The sequence below is a fragment of the Micromesistius poutassou genome, assembly GCF_964030765.1.
Source record: "Micromesistius poutassou genome assembly, chromosome: 19".
In the NCBI taxonomy this organism is placed as follows: domain Eukaryota; kingdom Metazoa; phylum Chordata; class Actinopteri; order Gadiformes; family Gadidae; genus Micromesistius; species Micromesistius poutassou.
Genome location: NC_140289.1, coordinates 9,569,669 through 9,584,535, shown reverse-complemented (window position 1 = coordinate 9,584,535; position 14,867 = coordinate 9,569,669). Strand labels below are relative to the sequence as shown.

At 41.4% G+C, this 14,867-nt stretch overlaps 2 protein-coding genes across 2 annotated transcripts; both read right to left on the bottom strand.

The window, feature by feature from the left end:
* Positions 1–1,238: 1,238 nt before the first annotated feature.
* Positions 1,239–6,682, bottom strand: LOC311364297 (uncharacterized protein; the record flags this gene model as incomplete). Its single annotated transcript, XM_084484285.1, has 7 exons — positions 1,239–1,423; positions 2,260–2,429; positions 2,674–2,855; positions 3,228–3,319; positions 4,577–4,834; positions 6,045–6,324; positions 6,416–6,682. 7 exons carry the CDS (start codon positions 6,680–6,682, stop codon positions 1,239–1,241), a joined length of 1,434 nt encoding a protein of 477 aa, XP_084340411.1.
* A 1,652-nt stretch (positions 6,683–8,334) lies between these two features.
* On the bottom strand, positions 8,335–14,082 carry nus1 (NUS1 dehydrodolichyl diphosphate synthase subunit). Its single transcript, XM_084483755.1, has 5 exons — positions 13,521–14,082; positions 12,502–12,630; positions 11,332–11,484; positions 9,124–9,223; positions 8,335–8,715 (listed from the first exon to the last, which is right to left on the bottom strand). Exons 1-5 carry the CDS (start codon positions 13,888–13,890, stop codon positions 8,625–8,627), a joined length of 843 nt encoding a protein of 280 aa, XP_084339881.1. The 5' UTR covers positions 13,891–14,082; the 3' UTR covers positions 8,335–8,624.
* Positions 14,083–14,867: the final 785 nt, after the last annotated feature.

Below are 14,867 nucleotides of genomic sequence, written 5' to 3'. Positions count from 1 at the left end.
ATCAGTATCAATCTGTCTGCTTCTGTCTTGTCACATCAATAAGTGACCCAGTGCCAGGCATGCCATCACACTGCCTCCTTGTTCTACAGATGTGGTATACCTTGGATCATTAGTTGTTCCATACTTTTATCATTCTGGTACAGGTTGATCTTAGTTCATCTGTCCAGAGAACGCTGTTCCAGAACTGAGTTGCTTTTTTGTCGTTGTCTGGCATAGTCAAGGTCAACCTATTCTTGAGGATTATGAATAGTTTGCACCTTTGGTGAACTCCATTTGCTCTTGTGAAGTCTTTATGGTAGACTTGGATAATGATATGCCTACCTCCTGCAGACAGTGAATGAACATAGGTAGTGTGAACAATTGGGATTTTCCATATATTGTTAAAGCTAACTATTGTGCCATCTTAAGTTTTCCATGTGTGGATAAGAAAGCTTTGGCATATTATTTAGCCAATATCATGGATATTTAAGAAAGCATTGCAGTCCACACTACCAACTACGTCTACACCGTTTAGCCACCAGCACTCTAGTATGCAGTCTTTGCAGCAAGACTTGTGATTAGTGGCCCAGCTATACACTAGCCCAACAGTATCCTGGTGATCCAAGTCAATTCAGTTTGGGCCCTTTTCATTTATGATAAATATTTTAAGATACAATTCCTGGATCAGTAACTGACCCAAGTACAACATAATTAGTCTAAATGTTGCAAAAATGAGACTTTAGCAAGATGGTTCCGTTCAATAAAATGTGCTTTATTTGACAAAGCAAAACAGCAGCATTAGAGGGTTTACATTTGATGTTGAATAACCTCTAAAAGTGACATGAAAGCTATGAAAAATAGCTCCTGTGAAAGTGCACGCAGAAAGCAGCTTAAGGGTTCTGAAGAACCTTCTTTTTAGCAAACAAATATTTCATTTTGATTACACAATCATAAAATCACATGCTATTATAAAAAAGCTTAATATCATAAAGAGTGATTGAGTAAAAAAGCTTAATTGCCACTTTCTGAAAAGAAATGCATCATGATTTAAAAAAGTAAAAGATTTAAAAATGCTGATCTAAAAATATTTGTTAGACGCAAGCGTAACTGTCTAAAATACAATGACTCCTGGGCTCTTTCCTGCACATTGAGTTATAGGGGGTAAAAAACATTACCATATTCTGGTGCAAGATTCAGCACCAAGCGGGAAACCTTAAAACTTGGCTCAATATTATTGTTCTTTACGGCCACCTATGTGGCTAGGGAACAATGAGGTTGTTCAGTCTTTCTAACGGACATAGTTCATTGAAGTAGGACAGACAGCCTTGAGCGTATTGCAGTACCAGCCCCTTAATTGCCTCCAAGTAGAGAAGCTGTCCCGAGTTTAGATACAGCCAGACAAGTCTGCTCAACTGAGCCAGGTTACCATCTCCATGAAGGCTATCTGCAATGAAGATAGAAGAAATAAGCATTAGTCAATACCAACTAGAACAGCAACCAAGTGTTCCTCCAATACTACATTGATGTACAAGTCAAATAAATCCCTGTTAACCTAAATTAGTCCAATAAAGTCAAAGTTACCATTTGTCATCAAAGTTTGATTATGAAAAAAAAAAAAAAAAGGAGGAGTACCATGCTAGATGCTGTTTAAAAGCTGCTATATTGGTTCAGAGTTTCCCAGAATTGACTGGACATGGCAATCTAAGGGTCTAGTTCCCAGCAAGGGTCAGTGGCTTTCCCCCCCCCCACCTTCTGCATAGTCTGACTGTTTTAATATAAATCAGCTACACAATTTTTTACAAGCACACTTACAAAGTGCCATTGATGCAGCTGTTCTGAAAGTATTTGGTAATCATTTTTTTAACACTATTTCTATAGCCTTTGCCACAGGTGTTCATGTACCAGGGCACATGGGCCAAGGCAGATGGCTTACGTCTACTCTACTGTTGAACAATATGTTAATAAGCCACCATGGTGAAGACAACTCATTTCATGGCGTCTTTAAGCAATATATTTAGTCAACCATTTTCGAATAGCTACTTCCAGCAGGATAATGCCATGGGACAAAAAGCACTCGTATGCTAGTTCAACGCATTAGACAGATCAGTATACGCCGATGGCCATACAGTCAATCAATTCAGGCATGAGCAAAGCTATAGGAATGTAGTTAACTTTTACTTTAAAGTAAACATGGCCCTGGGTTCTACCTAGTACTGAACAGTAAATGAAGCGAGTGGTCACTTAATGCAAGTGCACACGTCTTCAAAGATGCATACGCACCTTGGCTGATCTTACTGTGATACTCTAGTACTGTAAAGAGGTCCTCAGGGAGCAGGTTTCGAACCCAGGCGTTGTCTTCTAAATTGATCCAGCTGTGAACAAGCCGCTTCCTTTGGAGAAAGTTTTGAAGATGACCCAAGTAGACTGCGTTTCCTGAAACCATGTAGAGCCTGAAGAGATCAGATTACACGTTAGCACCGATAAATCCACCCAAAACACGCATGTCTAAAAAAAAAACTAAATAAATGGCATTTAAAAAAATAAAATGTATAGTTATTTGTTGGTTGCACAAGTTGAAATTGTTGATTTTCAAAGAATAAATTAATTATATTTCATCTAAAATAATTTGTTCTATTCAGTTATGTTGTGCCTGCCAAGTAAATGGGTCAATGAATTTGAACAGTCAAGGCTTACTTGTAGTAAGGCAGGTTCTCAATCATCTTCCAGTTGACATAGTTTGCGGCCGTTTCCTCCAGGGTACAAACCCGGCTCATTTGGGACTTTGCCACCTCCCAGAATCTCTGGTGGTCCACCGGGCCCTCCCAGGCCTCTCTACGGAGCACAAGATACACCCCGTCCAAGGTGTCCTCGTACACCTGAGCAAAGAATGGACATGCAGCTTTATTAACGAGTCAATTTCATCTTTACACAACATGGAAATGTCATCTTCCAATTGAGCAAGTCAACAGATTTAGTTTCCCTCATCTTGTCACAGGCACTCACTTGAAATTGTTGGGAAAGGGACACATCCAAACAATGACAAGAAACTAGTACATTTCCTTAACAAAAACTGTAATCAGCTGACAGTTTATTCTGCGTCACTGTTAAAATGGCCATTCTTTATGCTTATATTTTGATCTGTGCAGTGATACTTATAGGGATGCCCGTGAGTCTGACTGCATTTGTAAATGAAAAGCAGAATTTTCACATTTGTGAAAATCATTTCAACCAGTAACTACATTTTCTACCTTTCTGCGCTTCAGCCTTCCCCAGTCACGCCCCAGAATCCAAGCCACCAGCGATTTGCACATTGAAAAATAATTTTCTATCAACTGGATGCCTGGAAAGAAGGAAGTACCATGATTAAGAGGAACCTGAGGCACACCTGCCAAACCTCAAATGACAATAGGGCTTGATCAGAATGCATCATGGGATTTCTTTTGATGGCAATTCTCCATATTGAGGACTCAAGTAAAATCCTACAATGCAAATATACCATAGCCTAGTCTAAAGAAACAAAATAATGTTTCTACATTAAATACTAAATTACCAAAAAAACCTTACCAACTAGACCTGGGCAATATAGCTGAAATACATCACAATATAACGTCATCATATTGATAATTTTAATGACTTTAAAGACTAGGAATTACCATGCTGGATTTAAACACTTCTGTTTAACACTTAATTTGACCTTACACTGTTAATTGATTAATTAATACTTCAACAATGGCGATACAATAAAAAAACCTCAAATATTGTAAATTAGTATGGAACATTTGTGTAACAAACCCAGCTGCTAGATTACGGCGGTCTAGTCTCTTATCGATACATTGAAAAAGTTTTATAATGATATTGAGCAAAAGTCTATCACGATACGATAATTTATTGTTTTATTGCCCAGGCCAACATAACAGTCCAATGCTCCCAGAATGGCTGCAGTCATTTGGCTTTGCTGTCACAAGCATCAGCTCAATACCGGTCTCAGTGATCACACCATTTAACCCCCATGTCCTGGCTTACAATATGGAACTTTAATGGCGATTTACAGGCATTTGTCTAAACTGTGCTAATTGACACAATGATTCCAAAAGATGAAAGTGCTATGTTTCCATGGAAGGCACACTCACTGCTCACTCTCCAAATGCTCAAGGGCAGAATCTGAAGCAATACTGACGAATGACATTGAGAACTGATATTCTAGTAAAGCAAGGAGACCGTTACGATGGTTTGATCACCCAGACCGGTATTGTAACCGTTATTTCTCTCAATTCAGTACGAAACCAAACTTGCATAAAAATGTGTAAGGGAGTGGCTATAGTGCAGGAATGGACAAACTACTTGCCCAGGACCTTCTCTTCTATATAGAGAGTGAAGGTCATCAGTATGGCTACCACTGTATTCATGTTCTTCCTTTCAGAATTACCTGTGCCATCATATTTTTCATAACTATAAATGCGTTTAGGGCATAATAGCATAAATAAACCATGCAAGCAACACCAATCATTTGCTCAGTTTGACCTATAAAGTAAAACAGAACTAAACAAGTGATTGGAGAACATGTTGATGTGCACCATCTCTAGACAGCCTAACTCACCAGCGCTCTCATCTCCGAGGGCCAGCCTTCCTTTCCAGTAGTCTGCTGTGATTGGGTGCAGGGAGGCCAGGTACTCCACATCACACTTTGGAGCAGCCCATTTGGACACCTTGCGCTTGTTGTGCTTGCGCCACTGCAGGAAGATGGCGTGCAGCTGGCGGTTGAAGGGGGGTGGCTGTTTGAAGAGCCAGTAGCTGAAGTGCCACTGGAAACGGTGCTCTGTGTACTGGTGAAACATGGCCTCGAGGACCTCATGATCTAAAGGGAGCCGTTGTAGGGCATTAATACACCGTAGCACCATTTCCTTAGGCATCAATTTCACAAGTTAGTTACAGTTGAGCTGACCCTGTCTGGCTACATGGAAAGGAATTTTTGACTTTTAAAAAGGAGTGATATTATGCCACCAGGTGTGAGTGATTAGCCTTTACAAGCCATTTGAAAATCTGCCTTCTGTGTTTTAGTGACAACACAAGTGCCAACACGTGGACTGTAGCAAATGTCATTCATCCATCATAGAGCGAGGTAGACACTCCCTTGTGATTTCAGTAAAACACAGGGAAATGCAGGACTTTAAACAGCTTGTAATGGCTGATCACTCACCCCTTTAAACAAGTCATGCTACCTACCCTTGTTTTCTTGCCGTTTGAGGACATAATCAAAGACCTTGGAAACGTCCCCATGCTCTTCACAGGCTAGACCATGAAGTTTACACCATTCAAACTTCGTGTCGCTGTCCTCTTCAACTGTTAAAAATAAATAGAAAACAGCATTCATGGTCAAATCTGTATATCGTGCAACTGAGCCTAGCCAGTCAAGCTGCTGTGTGCATGAATTGAGTTATAAAAGAGCACAAGAACGGTCCCACCCCTGCCATCAAGAAGTTCAGCATTTCTCACACCTCATTGACAGGCAAGAATGATAGCCATAACTAGTTACGGAAGAGATGCCTTGGTAGAAATAAGTCTGAGCCAGGAGTAGTCCAACATTTAAAGTAGCTTATGTGGAGGCAGGCACCATCGACCGCATTTCACTCAACAATCGCTGACTGATGGCTTTAACAAATTACACTAGAATAGCTCTTAAAGTGAATCTACTTTAATCTGCATTTCCATTATTTTAAGACTAAACATGAAATGCACATAAAATGTTTGTCTTATGGACCAAAAAAGGTTGAGGAAGTAGGACAGACATTTTCCTGATAACATACACGCATTACTTTAACAATTTAAATATGAAACAAAAATTCAAACAAAAGTTATGGGCAGAGTCAGTTCTTGATATTGAAAAATCTATTTAGTGAATCACTTGACCCACAGTCCTTATACGTCCACTATTGTAGCCCAATTTAGTGAGTAGCCATTGCTGCAAATGTTTCTTATAAGATTTTTGGTGTTCCATCTGCAGCCCCACCACACCAGTGCATCTGTATGAACAACGCCTGATCATAAGTGATGGCAGTCAAGCCTACCTTCAACCGTCTTTAAAGCTTCACAGCCCATCCCCCAGATCGCCTGGATGTCTTCCATGGGCAGCCTGACCATGGGGAGGGGCACGCATTCTTCAAGGACCAGCCACTGGGTCCAGTACTGATGAGGTGGAAAGGGTACATTTGCAAAGAGTACCTCCTGGAGAAAGCGGTTACAGTGCAGGTTTTTAAACAGAGTCTTCCACATGAAGACCAGGCGGAAGTATTCTTTGGCAGGAACCGAGCAGGCAGCAGGAGCAGCGAGGGAGACTTCAAATGAGCCCTGAAACGCAGATATGCCGTTGGTTTAAGTATTTTCCTACTTTTGAAAGAGGGCAGACAAGGATTTATGGCAAAAGAAAATATGCACTTACCTGGAAATGTTTAGTCCACAGAGAGTTACAAGAACCAACTCGAAACAAGGTACAACAAGTGGCCCCGAGTCTCAGCAGTGATGTGGGATCTAGTTTACGTAATATAAGCAGGAGTACTTCATCACTTAAATCGAGAATCCCTATATAGTTTCCAATACTGCTTTGAGAGTTGCCATGCTCTTCTTCAGCTTCGACTGAAGCCGTGGATAAGAGCGCGAGTTGTTCGTGTAACTCGGCCCCCGTGCTCTCGCTGTCTTGTCCTGCCATGTCTGCCACTTACCTGCTGCTGACCGCTAATTGGTCCCAGAGCATTTAACCTGTTGGAATGAACCATTAGCATAATTGGGAGAGGGGGGGAATCCGCCATCAAAGTGAATAAATAATTCAGTAATTGATCATAGTAAATGTTGTATGGCGCATACTGCTACGATAGAGTATTAGGCCTATATAGGCCTTTCTCAACAAAAATAGAAGTAATTTATGTTTTTGTTATTTCAGGCAAATCGTGTCATGATTATACAAGAATGCTTTTGACTCCTGCTTATTCCATTCCCAAATTTCCAATTAAGATGTGTATGGTTTCTTAAAATATATATAAAACAATTGTTGGATGGTCATCTTAAATATCACACCAAATGTTACCTAACCTTTTCACGGCATAACCACATCACACACAATGAAAGGAGCCAAACACTATTTTACAGGTGCAATGAGTTTTTGAACAGTTAAAATTTCCTATTATAAAACTACAGCCTAATAACTACGTATGCGTTTGGTCGCACTGCCAGACCTTAACCTAAACAAATTTTGAGCAAGCAGCATATTCTATAATAAAGCTATCGGTTACCGGTGAAATTGAAGACTTACCACCGTGCTTACCAGGACTTGGACATGTTCACATAATAGGCCATGATTTCAATGTTGAATGGTTGAGCACTCACTGGGATTGAGCAAAAGTTCATTCCGTAAATTAGTTAAACAAGCCAATAATTGCCTTGCTGTGTTTCCAGAATCAATTATTTATTTTCAACCGATCAATCTGTCGTTTAAAGGCCCCTGAGGGACAGGAGTGACCAGAAAAAAACTAAAACTAAACGCTTGCCAAAAGCCTGTCGACCTGTTGTGCCGGGCCGAGCGTGATCTTTGGACCATAATCAAGGCCTTACCTATTAGGCTTCGTGGTCCAGTTGGATAATTAAATAGTGACTATTTTATTTGTTACAGATGATGCTTGTTACATGTTTTAAAATGCAATTTGCGTACGTTATTGAGTGTGCACACTTTTCGCTGTTTCTCTTTCTAAACTAAAACCACCTCCTAGATCGTCAGCCTCCGATTAGTCCGTCAGCTGGCTGGACTGTCTGAGAGCAACCAGCGAAGACGAATCTTTGACCTCTACAAGCATGGGATGAGGGCTTGCTCCCTCCAGGGTACCACAGTCCCATCAGTATGGCTATAGTACACCTCCATGAATACCTGACCAATATTGTTATCCTGAATGATCATATGGTTCATATCCTATGAACCAGGGACACCGCTCCCACCACAGGATGGGCATAGGGGAACAAGTGCTGGAGTGGTCACCGCAACGCAATTATGATCGTTTACATTTAAGATGAAGCACATATACAAATGGCATAATTGATTATTATTGACATTAGGCAATACAAAGATATGCATATTTGCCTGAAATAATACAATTGATGTTGCCCACCCCATTGTATAATATTATCATTTGGCATCGTTATATATATTGTGGATGCCTAGCAGTCTAAAATGAAAGCAGCTGAGGGGAACTTCCATTTGTCAAAAACAATATTAATTAGAAACCGTTATATTTAAATCAAGAGACTTTATGATACGAGACAATAATTGATCACCAATCTGAAACACTCAAAGCACGTTAAGAAATACAGACGCATTGCATTATTAATTTATTTAATGCATAGTGATCCTTTTGAAAGCTTTGAATACAAATCACAAAAAAATCTCATGTTTATGGAAGGGGGGAGATGATGAATAAAACACTTTTTGGCTACTCGTCTCAATCCACTGAAGAGTACGCTTTCCTCCACGACGGAAGGCAACGAAGGGTATGGAGCCCAGGAGGCAAGAAACGACGAGAGCACACCGGGCAGGCGCCCCATCCAGTCCAGCTCCCTTTGGCCATGTGTTCTCTGAAGAGAAGGGGAGCGGGCTGCATTCCCCATCACTTGCCTTGCCGCTGTTCACAGGTGGAGTACCGTTGTAGTGCAACCAGAAAGTCCTCATAGGAGACATCGACGTGAGACGGCAGGGAGCTGGAGAGACAGACCCGACAAGTATTGACGTGTCAATTGCTGGGTTTGCACAGCCACTTGAGGGTCAGGGAACCCCCTTTTTCAGCTAGGATTCAAGTACTATGAAATAGGAAATAACAGTGTTTTGGGGCTGAAGTAGCCATCTTGATTGTTTGTAAACATTCCTCAACGGTACTCCCATAGGGCACGCTTCACTGTACAATCATCATATCAAACCCGCCCTAGATAAGCGGTTGCGACTGGCCCGACCCGGACCAGGTCTGCTGGAAAGACGTCTGACCAGGAGCAGGGCCGACTCTTAACCCAGAGGAAACCAAACATGAGCTTGCAGATTCGTCTGGTTCCAACGTAAAAATGTGTCAACACCGAAGCCTTATTCTGACCGAGGGTGAAACCATGCATACTCACACAAATTCAGTGAGTCTGATGTGCCACGGAAGAAAGCCCAGGGTGCTGTCCACTGGGCCGAACTTCATCACCAGCTCCGGGTCTGGAATGTTCTTCGATTCTGATAAAAAGAAAAAGAAAGAAAAACGTTAAATGTTTTAATAGTTTGGATTTTGACTCAGTTATGTGATTAACCAGGTACTGTAGGTAAGAGCTATTTGTGTTGAATTGTTCAAAATGACAGCCATCTGTTAGCTTTTAGTAAGAGAAATGAGCTGTGACAGTTTACGTTTAAGGTTGAATGTGCCTGCCTCGATGAGCCCTTTTAGATTTTAGACCATTTCTGACCAATGGGCATGTTGTCAGTGATTTGATCTGGGAAACCACCGTGCATGTCAGTCACATGTGAGGGAAATGCAGCACTTCTCAATTGCAGAGAAACGTAGGGAGGGCGGGGGAAAGCGAAAGGGGTCGTTTTTGTTTGTTTAGTTAAAGGGTGTTTAGTGTTGCTGGCTTGCATTACCAGCAACACTTGAAAATGGGGCCGTGGCTTAGAGCCATGTCCGGATCTTGCTTCCAGACCACAGCATATGGTAGCTTCCAGATTACTAAAGGAAACTCAATCCACATCCAACAATACAGAGTGGTGCACCATAGCCACTGCTTCAAGCCATTCTATCATTGTACACTCGTGTAAGAAGGGTTGCATGTTTCCCACTGGGGATGATATTGCTATTTTAGCTTTCTCACACTATCTGTTGGCATCTTTTAGCGAAACAACCTCTTCAAATGTTGAATAATCCTTATTTTTTTCATAACCATAACATATCATTGATGAATGCATCCACAACTCAGCAATCCAATATCTCATCAGTAAAAGGACTGTAGGGGTGTGGTGTTTATTATTCAATCTTAAAAAAGAATTGTATATTAACCGCACCACGGTAGATTTTGAAGGCTCTTTGCTGTGAACAGATCTGTTTAACCAGGTACAGTTAAGGTAAGAAGCCCGTTTACTGGACAGTTTATTTATATTTCTCAACTCCCAGTCCTCTGGATGCAGCCATAGTTGTGAATTAGCTTTGGCTAAAAACACTATGATGCATACATCATCATATGATCATATATTGAAATAAACATTAAATAAATAAAGTTGTGGACTACATTCATTGACTTATAATTATCGCTATCTGTTGTATGCATTGATCATTAATCTCGATAGCATTCAGCGCTACAAGCCAATGTTTACCTGCTCTACGGTACGTGGATAAAGGGTGCTTTTCATAACATGATTATTGGAGTTGTATCGCAACAGTTTATTGTAAATACCAACTTCAACCAAAAGAGTGATAGCCTAGTTTAGTTGGGAAAATACCTCAAAATCAAACGTCTCATAGAATAACGCCATTGTGTAGCGTAGTCCATATAAAACATTATAAACTCTTATTACACGGCTCTTCTCAGTGCTGTGGAGCGCTCCGTTCACTTGCATGGGCCTTCCCAACGGTCAATTATTTTTCGATAATGACCATTGCTAAGCATATAATGATCGCTGTCAAGGAAAGTGGATTTTTTTGCCCTCTTTCGTATCACTCTGCAAGTAGTGCGGTAACTTCTCAACTCTAGCGTATTTGGTTGCTAAGCGACGTCAACGTCTTTGGCAGACTATTTCTCTGCTGATCAACACTACGAATGCTGGTAACAAATTAATTGTAAAAAGACACACCGTGTGAAGTTATTTTTTCGTTTTGACAAGTAGCCGAGTAATATGCTGGATAATGTATAGAACGTCGCCAGTCATTATCAAAAATAAGCCGCTTTAGGGCGAAGCAAGAAAAAAGCCCTGTCTGGACTTATTTTCCCGATAATGACCGGCGTTCTACACATTATCCCTTGCATAACATAGCACAGATGGGTCGTAGCCATGGGGATAACATTCCACCTCCTTCCTACTGTAGAACCATGGCGGTGCAACAAGGCACGCTCTGTGGAAGAGGACCCACTCCCTCGTTAGATATGAAGGGCTCATTCTAGGGTCAGGAAAATACAGAGATTGCTATTTTCATGGGATTATACACTAATTAAAACGTACATATTAATATTATATTACATTTCTGACAGTTCCATTCGGCTAGATGGCCCTCGTTCTACACATTGCACCTTTAACCAAATTAAGATGCACATTAAACCAAGGTGAACGTCTCTGACAGACGCATGACTCCGGCTCACCTCTCAGCAGGGCGTCAAACACGGGGACATCGATATCTTTAGACGTCTTCTCTTTCTGTTCCACGGTGCGACAAAAGTGCCGGGCTGCTTCAACAATGCTATGCTTCCCATCTTCTGGGGACAGGACTTTCACGACCGGCTGGCCGGAAACAACTGAGAAGGAAAGAGAAGAGGAATACATATGAAGACAATTCACCCTGCCTCCAGTTTTAAAGCAAAGGTAAATCCATATTGGTCCCAACAATCCCTAACTGGATATTATTGTGCCATGATCTCAATGAAACAGGGAAGTAGACTGCAAACTGAAAGGACAAAAAAAAAAAAGGAGTAATGTGTCACTCAACATTTTACTTGATTTTACTACAGTACAAGGCGACCTGAATTGGCTTCATATAACAGTCATTTGAATTGATGTCAATTGAGCAAATCATTGACCAAAGCGCTTCTTGGAGATGTAAACATAGATTTTAATCCAGCTAAACAAACAATCCAGTTTAGATAAGAAAATCAATGACGCTCCATATCTTCCTGGTTTGACCCGGAAACTAGGTACTACAAAGTTGGCATTCTTCCCAGTTTTCAATGGAATCACTAGGTGAGGTGACCCACAGGGCATGTGGGGCTAGATCAGGTCTTTAACCTGTGGAATCATATCACTTGTGGTACGCAAGGGCACAGCAGGTGGTACGTGGATTTTTTTTTTAATGTACAATAATAACAACAAATTATAGGTCAAGGTCATTGAAAACAAATAAACAATATTCAGTCAATGTAGTATTAATGGCTTTTTATAATAATAAAAAAAGAGTGTACCTTAATACATTGCATCATATGGTTTCCATTGTAATGTATAATTAATTAATAATAATGTATTTGCTTAATAAACACAATGGGAGCATATGCAGCTATGCATTATTTTTCTTTCAACTGCATCCCACTAGCCCCAGCCTTCTTACCAGGATGATTCATCTTTGATAGGAGTGGTCAGGCAGTCGGGCAGTCGTACTCCTAGCCGAAATGTTCTTGCTTTAACCCAAAAGTCCACTCTACGTTCTTCACTTCTTGAGCAAGACTAGTTAATGCCTAACTAACCTATTAATGACAAAAGAACTGCAGGTTTATTCTGATAAAAGCATCTCCTATATGAATGTAGTAAAAGTAAATCCTTACTCTGGTCTTGGTGCACGGTATTCCCATTGCTAAGGAATTCAACATTGTATTTAGAGTCCTCCAGACCTAAGCGGTCTTGCTGCCTCACGATCTTCTCAAGGAGCAGCGTGTCGTTCTTCCGGAAAACACCTGCCAGGGAACAAGGAAAATTTCAATGAATTATAGAAACATTATTGGTGACAACATAGCACATCACTGGGTCGTAGTGAACAACAAACAGTACAGAATGTACATTTTATGTTTTACCCACAACCGCAAATTACTTGTTTGTTTATTAGGGGTGAAACGAATGTTTAAATCCATAAAACAGCAGTTAGTGCCAATGTTTTGCCCGACATTTGACTAAAATAAGATCACCACCAGACAGACGGGCTTTCCACTGACAGCACTGATGGTGCACCAGTCGAATAAAGGCGTCATAATTTAGTCTTCGTTAAAAGCAGCTTAGAAGAGCGGATAATGGCCATGTTTGAAGTCAAACGTTGGGCAAACATGGAGCCAATCTTATGTTGTTAATTGAAACGGGTGCTTCACCATTGATAAACAAAGTGGGCAACATGTAGACCGAGATCATGTGAAGGCATATATTCAATCAGCACTGCTGAACCCGGGAATTATGTAAAAACCTCAGATTGGCATCTGCCTCACAGTTTTCCACTTGATCACTGATCAGGTGACCGACCACCGTTACACTCGGTACCGTGACTGCCTCACACATGGGGCTGCGTTCAAGAGCACCATTCGTGATCTGGTTCTGGCGTTAGATTTACGCAGTAGCAGCATCTAGCTCTGCCCCTAGTAGGGTGATGTGGCGGGTATACGCTGAAGTCACTGTAGCCGTTTAGACATGCTGTGTCCCACTGACAAGCTTGCAACAAAGTCCAGGTCCATGGATATGGATAGATATACACTGTCACGACATGTTCACAATAAAAACTTCAACCAGTTATGTACTATCCTCAGCTAGCATTACCTTTAAGCCAAAGCACAATGGATATTAGCATTTAAAAAACATTTACCATGATTATCATAGACACTGACGTACGAGATACCGACCGCCATACACCAAACCACCAGGTTGGCGATGTCGGTGTAGCTCGGCTGCTCCTCCACGATCAACAGGCCGACGTGAACCGGGAGCTTCTCCACGAGACACCCGCTCGGGCGCGAGCAGCGACCGCGAGATCGCTTGCCGATCTCCAGGACCAGCCTCTTCTGGGTGTCTGGGAACCCCGCGAGGGTAGCGGGCGTGAGGAGCGCGGCAACCGCCCGCCTCCACGTCTGTCCGTTCCAGTTCCTGAGTAAAACGCGCAGCGAGGTGACCAGCGTCCTGTGGATGTGGAGGAGGACGTGCAACATACGCCAAACTAGTTCGTAGACCAGCGCCATTGAGCCGACGCGCCTTCCTCGCGGTTCTCCGTGGGTTTCGGTCGCACGCGGCGACGGAGCCACAGACGACTTAGGTCTGCGGAATGGCGGTTAAATCCGACCTTTCATGCGAGCCATTTCAGTGAGCTGTAAACATGGCAGTCGTTTACTCACAACCCCATAGTGCCGGTTACCATTTCTTCCTTACCTTGCTACCCTTAACCTATGAACTCAAGCCGATTACATGTACCTCTGTGATTGGACAATGGATCTAAAGTGGGTGGGACCCGTCTATAGCCACATCCAACATAATGAAATGTCGCCATCTACGGGCAGAAGGGTCTTAAAACAACATGCAATATAGGTCTGTCTTAATACTTTTCAATCAATTGGTCTATTACTATTGAAAAATTAAGATTTATTTGATAATATAAGTGACCTGGAATTTCACATTGAAAATATAGTAAAAAGATAACAGAAATATTTGATAGGCAATCTTTATTGGCTTGTGCTCTCTAATCCATATGGGCTCTGAAGAAAGTCTACAAAGAAAAACTGCCAGCCTGGAAGGAGTAGAAATTCCTTTACGGAAGCCAAGAAAGACTCAACTAGATCCAATCAATTGCCCTTAATATCCCCAATCGTTAGTATTATTTCTAGAGAAGAGGATTGATGGCAAATTGGTTTAGGAAAGGATGGGGAAATATGGAGAAGAGGATGAGATAAGTAAAGCACATATCCAAAAAATAGTTTTATGACAATCAATGCAGTGGTACCACTCCAAAACAAGGATGAAAAATATATCTAGATGTATCTCGACTTTTTTAATATGTAAGTTGACTAAGTTGACTCCAGGACACTAATTTTGGTTTGCAACAAGCTGTATACATATTGGCTAAATATATCAGATTGCTTTTCTACAGCATTTAAAAGGATTTGTGAACCAAATCCTATTACAGCCATTTTAGGAGGAACTAGTTGGTTTTGTGGCTAATTAA

Excerpts from the sequence above, each read along its gene's own strand:
- nus1 (XM_084483755.1), bottom strand. The coding sequence starts at position 13,890 with ATGGCGCTGGTCTACGAACTAGTTTGGCGTATGTTGCACGTCCTCCTC. Across the intron at positions 12,631-13,520 it reads CAGTGTCTATGATAATCATG|GTGTTTTCCGGAAGAACGAC; the intron begins GTAAATGTTTTT and ends GTTCCCTGGCAG. Across the intron at positions 8,716-9,123 it reads ATCAGACTCACTGAATTTGT|CTCCCTGCCGTCTCACGTCG; the intron begins GTGAGTATGCAT and ends CTGTCTCTCCAG.